At 43.1% G+C, this 22,692-nt stretch overlaps 1 protein-coding gene across 1 annotated transcript in view; it reads right to left on the reverse strand.

Annotated features, from left to right (window-relative positions):
* The window catches only part of RAPGEF5 (Rap guanine nucleotide exchange factor 5), a 267,287-nt gene that overhangs the window by 14,646 nt on the left and 229,949 nt on the right, over positions 1 to 22,692 (reverse strand). Inside the window, exons 18-23 of the mRNA XM_056118696.1 lie at positions 18,077 to 18,174; positions 13,823 to 13,945; positions 11,605 to 11,783; positions 8,284 to 8,374; positions 5,083 to 5,133; positions 4,214 to 4,301 (exon numbers count right to left, since the gene is read on the reverse strand). Of these exons, the coding sequence (XP_055974671.1) occupies positions 4,214 to 4,301; positions 5,083 to 5,133; positions 8,284 to 8,374; positions 11,605 to 11,783; positions 13,823 to 13,945; positions 18,077 to 18,174 (630 nt within the window). The remainder of the gene's footprint in view (positions 1 to 4,213; positions 4,302 to 5,082; positions 5,134 to 8,283; positions 8,375 to 11,604; positions 11,784 to 13,822; positions 13,946 to 18,076; positions 18,175 to 22,692) is intronic.

The following is a 22,692-nucleotide window of genomic DNA, read 5'->3' on the forward strand; positions in this document are numbered from 1 at the left end:
CCTCAGTTTTAACAGCATGCAAACAAAACATGTTTTGCATAGAGCCTGGAGCGCGCACACACACACACACACACACACACACACACACACACACACAGTTGGAATATCTTATTAAAATAACATGATCAGAAAGAGGGAAAAGAAAAGCTTAAGACTGCTATAAATAGAAGGGGAAAACATTTGCATTTAATCAAGATGTTGATTTTGCTGGTCCCTATAGAAAAATAATGAGCGAGGAATTTCAGGAATTGCCCATTAACACGGGGCTGCATGGACTTGGACTGTTCACTAGGGGGCGCGAGCGTCCCTCCCCGCCTGCCCCGAGGCAGCCCTTCTGCACAGCTTCCTACACGACTTGTAAAGCTATCCCCCTGAGGTCCCAGCTGGAAACAATGCACAGTTAACTGCACCATTGTCTGACAAACTGATTGTTTCACGATCTTTCGTGTTTCTGCTTTCAGAAGACAACTGCAAGCTCTCGTTCTGTGACAGGACTTTTAGAGAGTCATTAACCCAATTCACTTTGACCTTCTTTCTGGACAGCAAACAAAGCAGCATCTACACAAAACTGTCACTGTCACTGTCCTCCCGTTGTTCATCGATTTGCTCGAGCAGGCCCAGTTACTGGGCTACACCAAACATCATCTAAAAATTTCCGTGCCTCCAAACTCTCTGAGAATTCGAATCCCAAAATTCTCTTGGGCACTTAGTCCATGTCCCTGGGTTGGTCAACAAGGTTGCTCAGCCTCTCTCTTGGTTCCCAAGGATGAGGCAGCCGACAATAGTGACCACATACACGCCATGAACTCCTTGAAACCCTCACAGAGTACTGAGGTCAACCCAGGAGGGAAGGTTGTGAAGATGCTGCAATTCACAGTGGAAGCAGTGCTGACCCACACGGGCTCATAGTCAAGATTCAAACCCAGGAGCCAGTTTCCCTCTCACCCTGGTGGTCCTCTGCTCCTGTGGCAGTTAGGCTATGCCCCCCCCCTCGCTCCTTAGAGTCAGTGACTTGCTGATCTGAGCCTATCTGGGCCCCTGTAACTTCGGTTTTATTTTGCACTGCTGGGGGATGGGATCACACTGGGGCAAGTGTCTCCTCGGTGGCTCCCCAGCCCTGTCACCTTGGCCCTGACATGGTTTCCAGACCTCAGCCCGCAGGACACAGTCAGGCCAGCACAAGGGAGATACTCCTCTAATCTGGCAAATGGGGGCATAGGTGGAGAAGGTGCACGTGGCCTGGGAAAGGCAGAAAGGGAGGCTGTAAGGTGCCATCCAGGCTCTGGAGAAGGGGCTAGGACACTGTGGGTATGGTGTGGTTGGCTGCTCAGCATGTGAATATGAAGGACTGTGAGAGAGACGAGGAACTGGCATGGGCACAAAACCTGGGATCTAATGGTTCAGAAGGCAGGGCACTTGCCTTACATGCAGTCAACCTGGGTTCAATCCCCAGTACCACTGAGAGTGAATCCTGAGCACATAGCCAGAAGCGAAGAAAGAAAAAAATCTAAAAAAATCTGGGACCTGGGATTTATGTTTGGGCTCGTGAGGCAGATTCACAGCATCCATCCAGCGGGTCCTATGTGTGTGGGGTGCACCTGACAGATGCGGCTCAGTGGAGGAACCTGAACATACCCCAAACACCCCCTGCTGCGGGGTTGCAGAGGGCAGGGCTGTGTTTAAGACACAAAAAGTGAAAGGGAAGGAAGGGGTACCTCAAGTCCCCCCTTTTAAAAATGCCGCCTGAAATTCTGCAGCTAAAGGCTCCACTCTTAGACATACAACCGACCACGAGGACTCAGTTTACCTATCATCCAGGGCCTCTTGATTATTTGCTCTCTTGGGAGGGGCAAGTTTTTCCAAAAGACCCATAAGACAGGCTATTCAGTGGCTTTTGACATTTTCTCTCTGCTCAGTACCCTTCCAACACTCCTTTAGGATTTCCACTCATGCCCTTCTGAACTGGGGTGCACGTATAAAGAGGGGTATAGCAAGCATAAAACTTGGGGCTGGAGCAATAGTACAGTGGGGAAAGCACCAATCCTGCAAGTGGCGAGCTGAGGTTTGATCCCGAGCACTGTATATGGTCCCCTGAAGCATGACAGGTGTGATGTCTGAATACAAAGCCAGAAGTAAGCCTGTTGTGACCCCCTGTCCCCCAAAACAAAGCATTAAGAAACTCAGCTAGGAAACAGAGGCTGAAGGAGCCCCAGGTTATGTGCTGACTTGATCCTCTGCATGTTGACTAGGAACCAAGTAGCTTTTCAAGAGTCAGACTTGGGAGGCCACATCCACTCTAATACCCACATTCAACTGGGTCTCATTTCTCAACTGAAAAGCTACTCACAGTAGGAGGGGCAAGAAAGAAGTGAAACCAGTTTTCATTCAAAAGTCACTTACTTTAGTTAATTACAACTTTTAAGATAATTTTGCAGTTATTAAAAAAACCCCAAAAATCTAAGAAGGAAATGTTTCCATAATGTCTTATCTTGGGCAATGACAGGTTAAAAAATTTTTTATCCTATTTTTCTTTGCAAACTAGTCCAGACAAAAATGCTAACTTTAAATGTGGTAGAGTACAAATGATATTTATTTTTATACTGACAAAAATTAAAACAAGGAAATATTAAGTGCTTAAACTCAAGAAGGCTTTTAATGAAAAAAAAAGAAAGAAAAATGGTTTAATTAACTAGAGCAAATGAGTAAATGTACTTTCAGAAGAAAAAAAGGAAATTTGTTTTGCTGCCAACAAGGAGGTCTAGATAAACTCAGTAGAGCAGAAAATTGCATCCAAGTTAAAATGTAAGTGTGAGACACTTGACTGCATGAAATATATTTTGGGGAAAAACACTAATAAAGTTCTGCTCATAACAAACTCAGTTAAAAAAACATTGCCAACAAAGTTTTCTTTACTTTAAAAAAGTGTCTCCCATTTTTTTTCTCCCTAAAATCAATTATTTCCCCAAATCTGTCCACATTTCCTAATTTTCCTACTTGTGTTTAAATTATTCTAAGAATTACTTCCCACCTGCTATTCTCTCTAGTTGAAGATGTTTTATTTTGCAAACTAAAGTCATATTCCCAAATAAACTTACCTTAGAGGTAATTAAATATGAAGGATCAAGTGAACATTTAAATCTCTATTTTGGCATTATAACCTCTCATTGTATCCATTTACATTTTGGCAACTCCTTTTCTGCCTGAATGAAACATTCTGTGTGTCTTTCAGTAGTCCTGATAGACTCTGGTTTCACAGAGATTCTGAGTATACTGTAGATATAAGCTAAACAAACAGTTGCAGAGAGGTACAGCAACTCATAATTCTCCAAACTGTTTGCTCTTAAGGAAAATGGCAGATAGAATGTCAGTTTTATTGCTATTGTGAGGGGAAGCTGGCAATGGGGGCCTTGAGGGAGGAGGGGAGATCCATAGTCAAGCCAATTCATAGTCAATCCAGTAGAGCCAGGCCAATCCATAGCCCACAGAACAATTCTTGGGCAACTTGTTTTTAGTATCTCACTGATGAGTCAGGAAGGATGAATGTGTATTCCTGCAAGAACCCTTGAAAGAAATTAAAATTTGGCCAAGACACATGCCCAAATTCCTTTTCCCTGGAAGCATGTGGTTGGGACTGAGTCTCGGGACTCTTGACTGATTAAAGAGAACTTCCTTTTCATGAACCCCATTCCATTTAAAGAGACCACTGACATCTCCCTGATCATCTCACAAACATGCTGCAGAAGCAATTACTTGGTGCTCCACAGGAGAGAGGTCAGTGGGCCAACTGCCAGGGTAGCTGAAAATACTATCCCAGCTGGATCCCCCTCCTGGAAAGAAGTACATTCCAAACCAGTCACATTTAGTTTCTTGGTGCCAGTCTTATTCTTGGTGGAACTAAGAGGATATGACACAAAGAAAGTAAGTCTCTGCTTAGAAGCAGAGTGAGACAGATACCCAGGGGTTTCTAAGGCCACATTTCGGAAGCCACAGAACCATGCTCTGGTGGGTACTCAAAGACAATGAAGCATTTTTGAGGTCCCCCAAACTATTTAGATTTTCTAAAAGCAATTGTAGGCAAATATCGTTAGATCGGTATGTCAAAGACCACTTTCAGGAAGTGTATGGAGAGTCCTTTCTTTAGTCCCTCCATCGTTTGAGTTGATATATTTCTGGAAAATGGAATTACATATCACAAAAGATAGAAAATAATTACCTTTCAGCAATAAGGGCATGAAAGGGATTTTTGGTGGCTTCATCTTTTTGAATGCATCTCTGTAGGCTTTGTGATTCAGGGAAGGGTCCTGCAGAAGGAACCAAGCAGATTACAATACACAGAGAGAAAGAAAAATCAATGTGCCACAGAAACAATTCTAAATCCACTTTTGCTATACAATTTGAACATGATTTAGATAGATAGAGGTTCTTGTTCAGAACAAAGTAGATAAAGGTTTCCTAGGAGAATAAACTCCCTAAATTAGGGCAGGAAATGGAGGCAATGAATGAAAGTCAAGTTATTGGTTTACGATAAAGGGAAATGACTGCAAAAGAGAGAGACACCTTTTGATTATGCTATTATTTCCCTCAAATAGGCACTTTAATACAGTTTTCTCTGCATAATTTCTATCAGGAGGTAACCCCAAAGCCTTTTGTTAGACACAAAGCCCAGAACATTACCCTCATAATGCACAGACAATACAGAGGAAACAAGAGAACACCATTTAATTGTGCACTGAAAAGAAAGGATGTGTTCTGCATCTAAAATAAAGAAAGAGTAAAAAAGGAAGGAAAAGGAGAAAGACTAATGCAGTTGATACCCCTTATACATTCATTTATGCAGTGAATGAATGAACATTTCACAGGCAGTGAAATAGAGTACTCTTAAAAATCTGCCTTCTGAAAATCACACTAAAAGGATCATTCTCACAAACTTTTCCTGGGGAGAGGAAGACGCAATAACTGTCAACTTCCTTCCCCAACTGGGAAGCAAAACTACTTTCACATGCAAGTGAACAGAGCACAGAGAGAGAGAAATTCAACGCCAGCAATGCAATTGCTGAGTCCCCTGTGACATCAGCTACTTACCGTTAGACTTTCAAGTTCAGAGAAAAGTTTCTTAAACTTCCCAGGGATTTTCTAAAAGCAAACAGAAGACAAAATGGAAATGCTCAGTGACTCTGAGGGGCACCAAGATGAGTCTCCACTGACTGGTGGTCACACATGAGTCATATTTCAAAAAATAAATCTTTCTGTCATCGGGTTCTGCCTTGATTGCTTCACATCACACAACTTTCATCATCTCTTCATTAAGGCACCTTCCTTGGGAATGTTGCTGAAAACAGCTTAAAATCAATAATCGACACATGGTTTAGGAATGTATCTGATTAGACAGGCCACACCCTGGTGAGGATAACTTCATAAATGCTTGGGTTTCAGTTCCAGAGCCTACCTTTGATGAATGCTCCCACCTTTGTAAACAGTCTTGCTGAGTGAGAAATAATGTCCGCTGACATGTGATTTTGTGGAAATGATATGATTATGTTTCACAGCAGAGGGCTAATGAGAGAGAGAGAGAGCCCCTGAAACATGCTAAGTGGTGATGCTGCGCCTGAATGCGTAAACATTGCTGAAGAACCAAGATCAACCCCTGCCATAAGGCGCCATGGGTGATGAGGGAGGACAGACACACGTGTCATCCCCCAGATAAAAGTTCAGGTCTCAGGAAGAAGGGCTTGGCATTTTTCCAGTCTGCCTTTAACGTGGTCATGTGAAGAAAAACGGATGCCTTCCATGGTGACACTATAAGCAGTGATGGAAATCTGAATTATGGGTCTGGCCTCTTCCATCTGATTGGCTGGGTATGACCCATCAAACCTCTCTGAGGCTCAGTGAAAGAGGAACCTCAGTTTCCCTGTGACAGCTGCTGCGAGCAGCTCCATTTTAGCTGCACACTTTTAACATTTATTCCAGTTCCTGGGTTTTTTGAGAATGAGAAGTGAAGAATTTCCTAGGATCATAGATTCTACCCCAGACCTTAGGCTCACAGGAAATGAAGAGACAATGGGCAGTACCTAGGCAAACATTAAATAGATAACCGAAAAAACCTTAAACTAGCCAGATTGCTATGTCAAATCCTCACATTCTGTGTAACATTCTTGTCACTTGACAACACTAAGACTCAGGTTTTCTGGGTCTTAAAAAACAACAAAAAAATTAAAAACAAAAAATACCACAAAGTGAACTCAAAATAAAAACTCAATTTAGTCCTATGCTAAGGTCCTCCCCAGCTGGGAAGTTTCTTTGTCTTCTATTTTCCAATAAACTTTGCTAACTATGCATCTGAACATCCTTATTGCTTATTTCCAATCTTGAAATTACTGAAAAACCTGGGAACTGTGGTCGGACACAGAGAGTCCCTGTCACAACTCTTGTCCATTAGTAGAGAATTTATGAAATGACACAGTTCATGGCTGGTGCTTCACAAATTACATCTATGAATACTAATGGCAAAGTTCTAGAAGAAACTGGGGGATTTCCCTCCTCCCCCACCCAAAGCAAATGAAAATAAGGAGGCAACCCCTATAATAATTAAATTATTTTTAGAGATTAATGTTTTTGATTGATCATTTTGAATCTGGACCCCGTTTCTCAGAGCAAATAATCAGTATAATCTGTTTTAAAAAATAATACTGAGGGGTGGGAGGGAAACTGGGGACACACTGGTGCTGGGAAATTACACTGGTGGAGGGATGGGTGTTGGAGCACTATATGACCGAAATGCGATCACGAACAATTTTGTAATGCTCTATCCCATTGTGATTCAATAAAAAAATTAAAATAAAAAATAAAAAACAATACTGTCACACAGATACACAGGTACTGGGAAACGTGAATTAAAAAAGATAAAATGTCACATCTGCAACTGACTCCAATTGTTCTGTGCTATGTATCTCGGTGTGTTGGACAGTCCATACAAATCACCTCAAATTTAAATGCGAACATGTAAAACCAAACTGCTATATCCCTATAGTGTTGGCAGTGGGCCAAATGTGGCCTAGTGCTTGCTTTTGTAAATATAGTTTTATTGAAACACTAACGTGTCTATATATATATATATATACACATATAAAATATATATATATATATGCTGATCTTGCTTTACAGTGCCAGAGTTGTCACTTGAACAGAGACCACTGAACTTTAATGACCTGAAAAGAGATATCATGGGACTCTTTACCCAAAAGGTTTGCTGGCCTTTGTTCTAGTTCCTCAAATCTTCTCTTTCTATATTGCCCCTCAGGGGTCCAGAGGGCCTGTGAGCACCTTGCCCGGCTGGGATGCCCACCCTGGCCCCCACATCCTCAACACTAAGTGACTTCACACCTAACTTCCAAGGTTATGCTGCTCTGGGCTTCTCTTGGGCCTCGTCTCAATGACCCCAAGGCAGAATGTGTCCCTTCACTTGCTCCTATGCTGAGCACACTTGGTGGAGTCCTCAATCTGCTCTTCCTGAAGGGCCGCTCTCTCTGCAGGCTCCTACAGCAGCAGCTCCCACCCCCTCAGTGTTTTGTGGTTTTCCAAATCAAAGCTTCTTTCCAGTTTTGACTCACATTCCACTCTCCCCCAGCCAATTTGTTTTCCTCCTACCCTGATCAGTGCCAGCATTTTATTGGCCATCTTTTTTCATCTTTGAAAGTGGGTGCAAAGATGCTTGTTTTTTGTACACGGGGTGGGGAGTGGCTTTTCATGTCCTTTCTTTGGAACTGGAATTGCCTTTTCAGAGGATTTTGACTCTGACCCTCAGGTAACCATCAGGCATTCCTTCAGAGTTGCTGGCAAGGAAGCACATTTTTTGGGGGTGGGGGGGTGTTTACTCACCCCTAGCTATGCACAGGGCTTAGTCCTTGTTCTGAGCTCTGGGATCATTCTTGGTGGGGACTGAAGAAACCATGGTGGGGGTGGGGCCTGGGGATTGAACCCAGATCAGCCAAATGTGAAACAAGCACCACACACACCCACTGTACTGTCTCTCCAGCCCCACAGCTTGTATTTCTTTTATCCAAGTTCCAGAAGCATTTAAGACCATTTGATCAAAACAGTCTCTGCTAACTTGACAGAATGAAGTTTTACATATTCCCCTCATTCATTCCCCCCAGTACTTAGCTCATTGACACCATTTAAACGCAGATATCTTAAATAAAGAACATTTGCTGGAATGTTGCTCTTTGATTTTCATTCTCCCCCCCCAGCCGCCCCCTCCCCTCTCTGGGGAACCCCCAGGCTCACCTCCCAGGTCTGTGACAGTCGGCTGACAGAAGCAGTATTGAGACCCATCACAATAGCAAAGAAGGAATTCAGGTTCCGCTGGGCTTTGCAGCTGAGGGATAAAAGAGAGCAGAAGGCGTCGTCCTTTCAAGAGATGATTCACAAAAGATGAAGCTGAAAAGACACTCCCAGGCCACAGAGTTCAGCCCCAGACCACCCCTAGGGTCTGCCCTCCTGTGTTCCTAAGCAGGAACACGACTCCAAAGGCTTCATCTCCTCCTCACCTTTAGGAAAAGATCTGTGCTCCCCGCCCCCTGCACATTTCAAAGACACCTCCTCTTTAATCTCTTCTATCTGCATTTACCAAGTCAGTTCAGGGGATTTTCTGTTCTGTGTGGCATACACCACTCTCTCCTCAGAGCCCTGCAGCCTCTGACTCAGTGGGTTAAGAAGTCACTGAATCAAGACTTAGCTTTTAGACAGACAAACCTTCCTCACTTCTCAGAACTAAGTCGCTGCTTCTGGTTAATTTAGACACACTTTCCCAGCTATAGCAGGAAATACTTACTGTCCTTTGTCCATACTAAAATAGGGCATACAGTTTCCTGTCAGGCATTTTCATTTAAAGATAAAAGAAAATCAAATGCAAAGTAAGAGCACGTTCAGTTCCACACATCATATTCAGTTCCACACACTCCGGAAGATTAATACTCCGGAAGACTAATGTTGTCTAACCCCCATCACACCCTTCCACTTCACAGGTCAAAATTCCACCAATGATCAAAGTCAGCTGTGGGGTGCAGTGAGGAGCTTGGGCTTCTGGGTCAGACAGAACAGCCTGGGAACCCCAGACACCCCCTTTTCTGCAGCACATTAGAAAACAACTTCTAATGTGACAGCACTTTGAATGAAGCGACGTTAACTTGGTAATTAAACATGAAAGGACTGAATAGTGGGCGTAGTGGGCGAACTAATACACAACATGGGCTCATGCAGCTTCCTTCCCGAGCATCACCAGGCTCCTGGCCTCTCTACCAATGTCCAGTTTGGTACAGCACCCCTGCAGCTCTGTATCTCGAGTTTTTCAGTTTCAGTTTCCCTGTAGATTGTGGAGTCTCTCCCCATCCTCACCCAAAGCTTTATAACACTCCAGCAGGGCCAGAGAGATAGTATAGTGGGTAAGATGCTTGCCTGGCTCAGGGCTAACTCAGTTTTAAACTGCATATGGTTCCCAGAACCCTGCCAGGAGTGATGCCCAAGCACAGAGCTAAGAGTAAGCCCTGAACAAAGCTGGTATGGCTCATCCTCCCCCTGCCTCTCCAAAAAAAAAAAAGGATGGAGGGGGACATGGTTTTTAGCAATCAATATAACAGGTTTCTTCTATTTATTCGGTATTATTTTTCTGATCATTTGAAATCTGGGCATCTTCCATATAATTTCATCTTTTTATGTTTAAGTTCCCACTACACCATTTTCCTGGTTTATCTATAACATCTGAATTCAAACAAGAAAAAGGAACTTTATATAGACACACGTTCTCCAAAAGACAAATGGATTCAATACAAATATTAGCCACTGTTCTGGTCTCGACTCGGTTGTGGCCAAGGATCATTCATTCCAGGGAAAGACTGACACTCAGTCATTGGACACGAAACGTTCCAGTTCAGCAAGGACTCCTTTGTCTGAGCAAGGAAATAAAATCCACTGGATCCACAGGGGTGGGGGAGGGGAGGGGAAAAGGAAATGAATATGCAAATGAATGCCTGAGGCTCGGCACACACTTGCTGATCATGGAAATTACCTTTTCCCTTGGTTATTCCCACCACTGTGATGATAAGGAATTTAACTGTATGGAACAGAGAAGGATACAAGGAAACAAAGCAAGAGTGCTGAGCTATGTGGAGCTGATGCATCTCTAAATCCACTTTCCTGAGGACTGAGAATCTTAAACTGGGAACTGTGTTGTAAGGTATCATTTGACCCTCAAGGCTACTTGTGTCATTCCCAAGTAATGAAATCAATATATTAATTAGTCTTGTTTGGGGAGTTTATTAACTCATGCAGCAGTGCTCATTGATTACCTCTGGCAGGGCTCAGCCCCCTGAGCTCACCCCATATGGGGTGCTGGGGAATGAACTGGCGACAGTGGCATGGCAGGGAAGGGCTGGAGTGATGGCACTGCAGAGATGGTACATTTGCTTCGAATGTGGTTGATCCAGATTTCATCCCCAGCATCCCATATGGTCCCCTGGGCACTGGCAGGAATTATTCCTGAGCACAGACCAGGGTAAGCCCTGAGCACCACTGGGTGTGGCCCCCAAAAACCAACACCCAGTAAAAATGGTACCAATCTCTGGATTCCAATACAGACCAGTGAAGGAACCCTATACAAATATGTTTTGCTTTTTGGTTTATTTTCTGGTCACTCCCAGTATTGTGCAGGGCTTACTCATTCATGGCTTTGTGCTTAGGGATCATTCCTGCTGGGGTTCTGGGGACTAACTGTGGTACTGTGGACCAAACAGGAGTCAGCTGCATGCAGGGCAAATGCCTCACCCACTATCTCTCCAGCCTCTAAATATCTAAGTTTAATAAATGCAAAAAAAGGGGGGGGGGTTTACAAAACAGTAAACAATGCATTATATGTGTGTAATGAGAGTAAGAGCAAGAAAGAGACAAAGAAGGTGTTGGGGGGGGTGTGGGGGTGAATTTGTAAGTCAGCATGGTTTCAGGAAGGGGGAAGTAATAAATGGTATCTTGAAGAAGGACAGCACTTTGCTGGGTGAAAGTGATAGCTCTAGGCCAAGCCAGAAGAACTTGTTCAGCCATGGAGGATGGGGGGAATGGGAAAGAGAATTCTTTGGAGTGACTGCAAAATGGAATGGGGTGGGGGGGGTGGAGTGGGGGGGGGTGAGGTCGTGAGTCTGCAAATTTATACCATGAGCCTCAAGGGACCAGCATCGATTTGCAATAATCCTCCCCTCTGCCCCCTTCCCTGGCCATGCTAGAGCTCAGCTGCCTTGCCTGTGTACTCAAGGTACAGCACAGAGTAGAACATTTTGCGCTGGCATTTTGACATTTACTTTATAATAGAAACACTTCAAGTCCAAAGACATATATATTCAAGATGAAATCTTTCCTTTCTTTTTCTTATTTCCCTTTTGAGGTTCCCTGGGCTCAAACCCAGGGCCTCAGACACTCAAAGCCTGTACTCTGTCTCCGGCTAAGACCACAGACCTTTCCAACCGTTCGTTCACTGAACTAAGCATTAGTGTTTTCATCCCCACCTGAGGCAGAAAACATTTCCTCTTGAGGAGCAACAAGGGGATTCCAGGCACTTACTGAGCTGCGATTTTGATGAATTTCTTCACCAGCTGCACCCGCTTGCCCAGCTGGCCACAGAGGAGAATCTCGGTGGCCACCCAGAGCTGCACTTCATTGCAGCGCTGGAGCAGAAGGCTGAGGTTCACCGTGTGCTGCCCACTTCCCTGCCTGCTGAAGGTGAAGTAGATCAACTCTTGCTGAAAGAAAACGGATACAGACGACTGGTTATTCTCAGCATACCCAAAATTAAGTGGACACAAAATGATGCAGTTCATTTTTAAAATGAACTTTTCTCTCAGGCAGCCGCTATCAGGACAGAGTAGGTTACAGGCACAGAATGTCAATCTTCCCCGTTCAAAACAATTTGGTTCTAGAGATGCCTGAGTAAAGAGCACTTACTTAGCATCCTTATAAAAGAGTAAACTTGGAAACTAAAGATCAGGACATTCTAAATTAAAATCACAGCTCGATTCAGATCCAAATCTCCCCTAATTTGTTCCACTGGAGTATCAAGTGGTAATCCCTAGGATCTCTAAGTATGCGCATTTGACTCTCATAGGTTATTTCTCTCAACTAGGGCTTCGTACCACTTTTTTCACTAGCCACTTTTCCACCCACGAAATTTTTGTTTTGTTTTGACACCATACCTGGTGATGCTCAGGGATTCCTCCTGTCTCTGCTCTCAGGGATTAAATCTGGGTTGGCTGCATGCATGGCAAACTTCCTATCTACTGTGCCATCTCTCCAGTCCCTCATCTAAGAAATCTTTAAAACAACCCTGAGCATAAAGATATATAGGTATATAAAATAGCACTACCAATCAAACATTTACTGACAAATCATGAAGAACTGTATTTTAAAATACATTTTTTAAAAGTTACCTGACCCTATATAGGATTGTGACCCACAGTCTGAAGAGCCAGACCCTAGACCAGGGTTCCAAGAACTTCCAGAAGAACATTTTCCTGGGACCTAGTCCTAGAGTTTCTGACGTAGGGGGTCTGTGGCGAGGAGGGGAAAAACAGAATTTTCTAACCCCCCCCCCTCCCAGATGTTGCTGCTGCTGTGGATCTTGGGAACTCTTTAAGAACTGAGAAGGGACTGACAAATCATAGAGAAAGAGCAGGAAGAAGAAGGTCACAATTTATTTGTCCAAGTAAGACTAGTTAGTGCCAATCTGGGCCAAGTGCACACAATGCAAGGAAGAGCAGGGTTTTAAAGGGAGGGAGGGGCTTGCATTTGTGCATGCTTGGGCAATACAGATGCAATCCACATTCCTCAACCACAGAGGCAGGGAAACGCATCGCTCTGTCACATTTCCAAAGTCACAAGTCACTTAGTTTGAGTGAGTTTCACTATGTGCTCAAATTTAGATCATAATGTTGGGACTTTTTTGTTTGTTTGTTTTACAAGAAAATATGAACACATTTAAAAGACAATCCCCAGGTGAAAGTAAAGCACTAGAGTCCTAAATGGGCATGAGTTTCATCTTCAGAAGGAAAGGCAGCTCCATAATGAAAAGTGTCACTGCATGAAAAAGCAAATGTGACATATGGTCGCACAGAACTGTCACATTTTTCACCTCCTGATTCCTGGAAGTCTTCCCAATAGCTAAATTTATAAATTGTTGGTAGCACTCCCCCCCACCCACCCAATTTATTGTTTTATAAATGCTCTGAATTATTCTTAGGGAAGAATATGATGGATGCAGACATTTTGAAATAGATCTCAAACATTTCTAGAAGGTACTTCAAGTTTTGCTGCATAGCCTAAAATTAGTGAAATAATATGCATGTGTATATACAAACACAAATGTTTCTTGGGTAATTAATATAACTTTATGGAAAGAGTGGCAATATTATCAAAGGTTTCATATACAAAATGACTCATCAGTAAAACTTCATGATAGTCATAATGTATCTTCATATTCATAGGTATTTACACATACAAAAATATAGCATATTTATGCTGAATTACACCATATATGGTTGTAGGCAGAGTACAAAGAGTCTGATTTTTCTAGGTTTGGGTCAATCTTTTAATATACTGAAACATAGTATCCTAAATATGTGTGTGTATATATATATATACACATATATAATAAATATTTGGTTTTAGAGATACATATATTAACAGATGATAGGTCTTTTAAAACTCCAGCCATACACATAAATATTACTGAACAAGAATCCACAGCTAAACAATAGTAGCATTTATCTTTTCACTCTGTACTTACCTCGTGAATTGAATTGAAAAGACTCCAATCAAAATTCATTAATTCCAGAGCAAGATCCCAAGTGTTCATCCCCAAAATCCTCATTGACCTTTGCTGTGATTCCTCATTTTCTGCAAACGGGTTCTAAAGCGACAGAAGCAAAAGGATCTTCAGAAATTTCCCCAATTTCTGGCTGGCAGAGGAAGGCAGCGAAAGCTCGGATCAGACAAGTAATCTTGTCTGAGTGCACTTAATATTTTCCCTGGTCTGTTCACCTTCAGTGAGTTGCAGCCAATTTAGGAAACAGTCTTGGAAACAGTAGACTGTGATCAATGACACTTCACTGAGTTAGCCTGCCTTCCCCTACACACACACACACACACACACACACACACACACACACACACACTCAAATCTAATTATAAAACACTGCCCCAACAGACAGCATAATGAAAGCAAAAGCCCTGAAATCACTTTGGCTTCTGGTAAGAATTAATGTGCCAGCGGGGTTAGTGTAAAAACAAACAAAAGAAATGTCATGGTGCGCTTCAATAAAGACAGACATGGCTTTTACAGGGAATATGCTTATCCGGTCTCATCCCACACACACATTTACAACTTTTATTAAAATGCCATGAAAGCAAAAAAAAAAGGCAATAAATTTTCAGAAAAATCACTCCATTTATATCACCTTCTCAATGGCTATTTTATATTTCAATCACTTTTCCCACAACTAAGTATCCATTTGGTAATGATACTGCCTGAAAAATCTAGCATGAGATTATTAAATGCCACCGTGACTTTTAAGTCTATTGTCACTACTAAAATCATAAAAAAAAAATCATCAACAAGGGCCAGGAAGTTAGTTCAAAGAGCTAGAGCACATGCTTTTCATGAGTGAGCCCAGGTTCAATCTCCCCATATCACATGGGCCCCAGAATACTGTGGGAAATGGCCCCCGAGCTCCAAGCTGGGAGTAGTTCCCTGAGCACAAAAAGCAAATAAGTATTTGGCATCTTTCCAAAAGAGATGATATTTTCTAATGAAAATAAACATAAACCCTCCAGTTGAGCAGTTGGACTTGAACAGTTTTTGATGTTTTAAGATAGTAGAATGGCTTGGGAGAGGGGTGGAGGCGAGAATGAGACTTTGTGAAAATAAATGACGTGCAAGGATGAAGGGAACGTTTCAGATTCCACGTATTATTCTCAGTATTCAAACTGTGAAATAAGTTACTTGCATTCCGGAAGTTTTATTTACATTTACTAATGGGCTTTCTAGTAAAAACAAAACTAGTACAGAAAGCCTGGAAGAAAAAAGCTGCAGTATGACGGATGAGATCCTTTCTCTGAAGGTTAATAGAGTTTGGCGAAGGCGCTCCACGACCCTGCTCACATGGGGCTGAGAGCAGGAGCTGCTCCTGTCCAAAGGGTCTGAGAAACCCAAGGTATTTTGAGATGTGTTCCGCAGTGATTCCAGAATCTGCAAGAGGGTTCTATTAAAACTTATGCTTTTCCTGGGGCTGGAGTGATAGCACAGTGGATAGGGCATTTGCCTTGCATGCAGCTGACCTGGGATCAATCACTGGCATCCCGTATGGTCACCCAAGCACCGCCAGGAGTGATTCCTGAGTGCAGAGCCAGGAGTAACCCCTGAGCAACGCTGGGTGTGACCCAAAAAGAAAAAAAAAGCAAAAAACAAAACTTATGTTTTTCCATCCTTCTGATTAGTTGTTCTTTAATCGGGACCACCTCTGGCAGTGGGGGTGGGGGGTGGAAAAGCCTGCAATAATTATCCTGGGAGGAGCTGGAGGATATAACTCAACAGGCCGAGTGCTTGTTGGCCACTGGAGGCCTGGATTCAAGCCTCAGATATTCCCCTAGACCTCTGGCACTTCCAGAAGCCACCCCCGCCCCCTAACAGCAAGCCGGGGTATCCCCTAAGCAACACTGGCTGTGGCCCCAAACCAAACCAAAACCAACAAGAAGCTCTCAGTCCAGGCCTGATGGGTCAGTCCCTTGCTTGACGCTGGAAGCACAAGGGTTTTGGGGGGGCCACACAGTGCTGCTTTAAGATGGGGGTTCTCCGAGGGCCAGGAGCACTAAATGCAGCACCTTACATGTGCTAGGTATCAATTTACCATTTGAATCATCTCCGTGACCCCTTATTAGTTTTTGAAAATATAAAGTCACATATCCTTGATAAATTAAGAACACAATTACACCTCTTAAAGCATGTTCAATAGGGTTTTTTCTTACATAGATATAGCATAATGGTGATTATGGATGATTAAAGCCTTTCAATTGAAGACAAGTTATTTCTGGGGGGAGGAGTGTTCAGGGCTTCCTCCTGGCTCTGTGCTCAGGGATCACTATCGGTGGGGCCCAGGGGACCATCGGGAGCACCAGGGATATATCCTGGGTCAGTCTCAAACAAGATCAGCATCCTCCCCACTGTACTCTCTCTGCAGCATCAAGTTTTCTTTTTTACTTGGTTCTTTACTCTTCTTACTTTCTTCTTAAATAGAATGGCTCCCCTTGACACGGGCCTCGGATTATTTACGCCTGCACTCTTTCACCTCCAATGAGTACTACAGACTTCTCTGCCCAATTCTTAGTTCCTATTCAAGAAGACAGACTAATCTCCTGCACAGACAGTGGCACGACCAGCTTCACGTGTCAGTCTTTCCCTACAATATCCCATTCCAGCTGAGGTAAGCGTCTTCTCCCTTTTGCCTTTCATTACAGTGCTGGGGATGGACCCTAGGCTTTCATGAGGGGCAGGAGCTCTACTCAGCTGGAATCTTCCTTTTTTTTTTTTTTTTTTTTTTGCTTTTTGGGTCACACCCAGCCAATGCTCAGGGGTTACTCCTGGCTCTGCACTCAGGAATCACTCCTGGCGGTGCTTGGGGGACCATATGGGATGCTGGGAATAGAACCTGGGTTGGCTGCGTGCAAGGCAAACACCCTACCTGCTGTGCTATTGCTCCAGCCCCGCAGCTGGAATCTTTCAGAGGGAAAACATCTAAAGGTATGATTCCAAGGAGGGAAGTTTTGTTGTTTTGGGTCTACACCAAGCTGTGCTCTGGGCTTGTTCCTGGCTTTGTGCTCAAAGATCACTCCTGGAGGTGCTACGGGAACTCTAAGTAGTGCCAGGGATCACACATGCAAGGCAAGTGCTCTGCCTACTACACTGTCTCAGCGACCCCCAGCAGGGACATTTTAGGTGGTATGTCAAACAGGGGTGAAAACTTCACAGGCCACTGGCACTGGAAACAAGATTCATAGTATCTATAGTATTCATAGTATCAGGACACTGCTGGGGGTCTGCCTTCCCTCAGTTGCTGGGTGGACACGAGAGAAGTGCATGAGCAGGGGAAGGGGGGTGCACTCCAAGAGGACCCACTGGCCTAACACAAAGCTTCCTCTCACTCCAGCTGGGGCATGCGCAGCCTGAACTCCACAGACTCACACATTAAAAAAAAAAAAACCCAAAAACATAGAGGGCTGCATGGAGAGGGGTCACTTAGTTTCAAGCCCTTATTTCAGAGCTCAGAAAGAAGGAGAGGGGTCGAAGCAATAGCACAGCGAGTAGGGCATTTGCCTTGCACGCGGCCAACACGGGTTTGATTCCCAGCATCCCATATGGTCCCCTGAGCACCTCTAGGAGTAATTCTTGAGTGCAGAGCCAGGAGTAACCCCTGTGTATTGCTGGGTGTGACCCAAAAAGAAAAAAAAAGAAAGGAGAATTTGACTTCGGAAGGTTTATTCTTCCTCAAGTGGGGCCTCTCTTAGTTGAATTGCAAAAGCAGTTTTGTTTGACAGGTGTCTGCTGTTGGCTAGAGGAGGGCAGAGTTCAATATATTTTTTCTAACATACATTACAGACATTCAAATATATGCTTTGCCTTATATGCATTTATTTATGCATATAAGTGTCAGTGTCAGTGTCAGTGGGCTGGAGCGAGAGCCCAGTGGGTAGGGTGTTTACCTTGCACATGGTCAACCCGGCCGACCCGGGTTCGATTTCTCTGCCCCTCTCAGAGAGCCTGGCAAGCTACCAAGAGTATCTCGCCCGCAAGCCACCTGTGATGTATTCTATATGCCAAACACAGTAAGAACAAGTCTCACAATGGAGACATTACTGGGCCCGCTCGAGCAAATCAATGAACAATGGGAGGACAGGACAGTGCTACAGTGTGTGTGTGTGTGCTTGTGTGTGTGTGTGTGTGTGTGTGTGTGTGTGTGTTTTTCAGTCCAAGGTTAATGGTCCTTACCAAAGTGTCAGCCAAGTCTTTCCGATAGAGATATATCCGTGCAGATCCTTCAAGAGATTTGGAGATGGCCAAGTCATTTGGCTGAAGTTCATGCTTTTCTTTATTTAACAAGAATAACAAAAAAAGCAATTAGAAAAACAAGCATAGCAGAAGATTCTTACTGTTAAGAGTGAAACTTACCAAACAAAAATATTTAAAAATAAATTGAACATAAACAAGATTTAATTCCGCTCTGCTCTATGTGACTGCATATAATGACATCAAGTATCACTCATCATTTTCCACAAACTAGGGTTGTCTTGGGACTATGTTTTATAATATTAACTCACCCTTAGAACACAGAATGGTTTAGAAGAAACAGAACACAGTTTAGAAAAAACTGAACAGTGTTCAGTTTCTTCCAAAATTATTTATATATGTCATTTAATTATATATATATATATATATATCATTTAATTTTCTTTCTGAACTCAGAAAGAAATGTGTGAGTTTCACATTTACCAAGAACCACAATGATCACAGTTGTTGGTAGAGATAGGGGGCCTAGTAAAGAGTATTAGAAAAAACACTGTCTGGAACCTAAACCAGCCCAAAGGCATTTGATCCTATGCCTTTGAGACACAGGATCCATCTAAGACCAGGAAACCTAAAGATTTTATGTTCTGGGAAGAGAGGTCCCATCAATGGAACAAAGGTCACCTAAGAAAACCCCAAGAGACCATGCTCCATCTCCCCTTGGCAATCACACCAGCAAAGGACTGTGGGGGCAGGGTGGGAAAACTGTATATGAACTAACTTAGCAGAGAGCAAGGTGTGCATTTGCATATATATATATCTCTCCCTGAGAAGTGTATTTCCTTATTTCACCCTACGGTTCCTTTGGCTCACATCTGTCTGAGATGAAGACTTCCTTACTTTTCTCCATTCTGGGGAAAAGGCCTGCACATCCCTGCTTGAGATGTGCACTTCGCTCTTTCCACTCTGGAGAAGCTCTCTCTGTCTCTGTCTCTCTCTGTTTCTCTTCCTCCTTCCCTCTCTTTCTCTTCCTCCCTCTCCCTCTCCCTCTCCCTCTCTCTCTCTCTCTCTCATTTCCCAAAATAAACTTCTTGTGCTTCACTATTCATGTCCTCCTGAGATGCGATTCTGTGAGTGAAGGCAACAGATCTGGAAAGCCTAGGTAAGATTTAAGACTGACTTTCTTTTTCTGCAAAGAGCAGTTTCAGCCTGGGTTCCTCAGGTCCCTGAGAAAGTATTTCCCACAACAGGCAGAACAAATGGAACCCAAGTGAGGTTTGACATCTGCTTCATGGGGCTCATCAGACCTAAAGTCTATGTGTAGCGCGCTCAGAACTGACGCTCATCAGTCTTGGGTTTCCCAAGGCACTTTCCTGGGTGATGGGCGAGTAGGGAGGGAAGCAGTAGATGCCCTTCTCAAGGCTGCCACCTCTCTCCTGCCCATTTCATAAAATCCATGTCCTCCACCAGCAAGAGTAGGATTTGCAATATTTGGGTATATATATATACATATATATATTTATCCTGATCTTGATGTAAATCTGTGTATCCACACACAAATACATATCATTGTAATCATCACTTATACATATACATTTATAAGTATAATGATTACATATACCTGCAATTATTCTATGTGCAGTTTTATATTGGGTTTATTAGTATAAACACTGACCCACTTGTCAAAATTATTTATATGTGTCATTTAATTGGTTATATAACAGTCCATTACACCATCATTTACTCTTTCCTCTATTTTACATTTAATGCTTTCCAATTTTTTTTTGTCATATCAATTAGATGGCAAGATATATACTAAGCACTAGCACAGGGCCTGGCACGTAATAGGGGCTTGATAAATGGGGTCTATTATTACAGCAGCTAGAATATCTATTGTTGCAGTCAACATCCTTGTGCATTAATCTTTCACTGCTTTTAGATGACTTTTCTAACACAGCTTTCCAGTAGTGGAGTTAACAGGTCAAAGGGTATATCTTAAAAAGTTTTTTTATATAAAATGCTAAATTGTTCCCAATTTTGGTGTTTTTTTTTTAGAAAATAAATTTATAAATTCCTAAAAAAAAAAAAAAAGAACAAAATGTACACATTGGTCATTACTTTGGTAACTTTGCTATTCTACTCAAACCAAAAATAGATTCTGTTTATTTTATATTTCCTGACTGCTAGTAAAGCTTTATGTTTTTCCAAATATTCTTCTTTTCCTTCACTACCTATCCTCACCCTTCAACCACTTCCCTACGGAGATGAGGCACTTTTATACAATAGCTTTCTTCACAGGAAGATGTCCTCTTGCTAACCTCAGAATCAAAGGGGAATCAAGCAAAGCAACACTCAGGTTTATTACATTGCAACATAATAAGCTCCTCCTAGGGCGGCCCTTCCTAATCTTGCATTACTGGGAAATGCAATATTCCATATAGCCTTTCCTAGATAACTTAATCAATTCAAACGCTAAATTTTGTTTTGAACATTTCTACTCAATACAGAAAACACAAATGATAATCTAATATATTCCTTACAACCCAGCATTAGAAAGATCAATAGTTCTGTCATGTCAGGCTCATGCTAAATGGCCCCCCACACCAGGCTGAAATGTTCTTCTGCTTTTTCCTCTTTGTTTAGCTATGATTTCTGGCAACCCGCCCTGTGCCTGTAGATGCCTTCGACCCGAATTTATGCCAGCCGTTACACACATCTAATACAGAACAAAATGTCATGACATTCATTTATTTTTTTCATTTGCTAAGAAACATTTTTCTTTTCACGTGTCACTATTCTGCAAAAGATCAGAGCTGACAGAATTTTAAGCTCGAATAACTGGGTGAGTTGCTATTGCCACATACACAAGCCTACCTGGAATCAAAAACACTTAGAAATCTACTGAAATGTAAAAGAATGTCAGTACCGTTCCATTAAAAACAATCCAGAAAATCTACACTAACGTCTTGGAAACTTTTTCTGAGAAAAAAAAAAACGAAAAGAACAGTAGAGCTCATGGTCTTTTCATCCGGAGACAGTATTTAAAACATCAGTGATTGAAAACTATAACTAGAACAGGAATGCATTAGACGCTAGCTCTCTCCTTCATAGAATGACTTTTGTTGGGACAGGGTATTAGGTTATAGGCAGAAAGTGGTTGGTGGGTGTGGTTTGGGCTACACTTGGCAGAGTTTGGGTCTATTCCCAGCTCTGTACTCCAGGGTGGCTCTCTCTGGTGCTCAGTGGACCATGTGGTGCCAAGGATAAAAGCTGGGGTTGGCTGCATACAAGTCATGTGTCTTAACCCCTGTACTATCTCTTTGACTCCAGAAAGGTTCTAGCAAAACCACTACTTGATGGAAGATGTAATACCATTTCTGAATCTCTGTGATGACTGAAGAGATAAGCTGATATTCCCGCTGACAATCAGCAACAAGTCTGTATGTATGAGAATGGCATTGCTGACCCAATGAATGTCATATCACAGAGTGCAGAAATGGTATTTCCCAGCCATGACAGAGACACGCACAGTGAAGGAGCTCCGTGTTAATTTGAAGCGGTACATGTGGCCCTGGGCTGAATACCCAGAGGAGTGAGTCTCACTGTGTAACCTAGGTCAGTGTAAAGCCTCCTTCTCCAGAGCCTTCCCTGGGGAATTCCAGACTCCCTCTTACCACGGCAGCTGTCTTTGATACTCTACAGTGGGTAGGGCTGATCTGGGTTCAGTCCATGGAACCCCATATAGTCCGCTAAGCACCTCCAAGAGTGATCCCTGAGCTTTTCAGAAGTGATCCCTGAGCCCAAAGTCAGGAGGAAACCTTGAAAACTACTGGGCGTGCTCCCTAAACAAAAACTAAATAAAGTTTAACCTTGTTGCAAGTCACTTAAGACTGTTGTCCACTATTAACTGTGGTTAATACATGGCATCCATCTGGATTCCCTGCACCATGCCACATTCCACTACTCCCCTATTAAAATAGGCACAGTCCACAGACTGCTTAAGTTTTTGCCCTTTGTTCACTGGGCAGCTCGAATGCAGAGGTAATCAGCTCGCTGGAGAGCCATGCTGCCTGCCTGTGCAACAAAGCAATAGAAGCATTATCCTGCCCCAGGTTACTAACCCTTCGCCATACACTGACATTCTCCAGCCTGACAACAAAGGGTAATGCAGTGCTCTCCTCTGCTCCCCTCCCCCTCTCCGCCCCATTAGCGCACACACTACTCCCATTTTTCAACTGCTGACGCTAAGTTGCTTTCTTTGTATTTTTTTTCTTCCCCAGGGTTAATGAGATATTAAATAAAGACTGTAAGCCAAAAAAGGAGGCCAGGGACACTGAGATCCCATAGGCTCCAGCGATGAGGACGGGGTTGGCTTAGGTCACGGGGATCAATAGTGTCATCGTGTAATCTCCGTGATCTGATTCAGCGCAGACAATAAACCCTTCTCGGAGGATAAGGAAGACCCACCAAAGGAGAAGCTCTAACCAGGGTGGGCCCTCTTCCCTGTCCACCTGAAGAAGAAACTGCCCACAAGCTTTTGGCTTTCTTTGCAGTTAGCATTTTCTAGCGACAGGCAGGCGCCCGGTGTTAAATCCAAGCGC

Source organism: Sorex fumeus, unplaced genomic scaffold (assembly GCF_029834395.1).
Source record: "Sorex fumeus unplaced genomic scaffold, SorFum_2.1 ptg000037l, whole genome shotgun sequence".
Taxonomy (NCBI): domain Eukaryota; kingdom Metazoa; phylum Chordata; class Mammalia; order Eulipotyphla; family Soricidae; genus Sorex; species Sorex fumeus.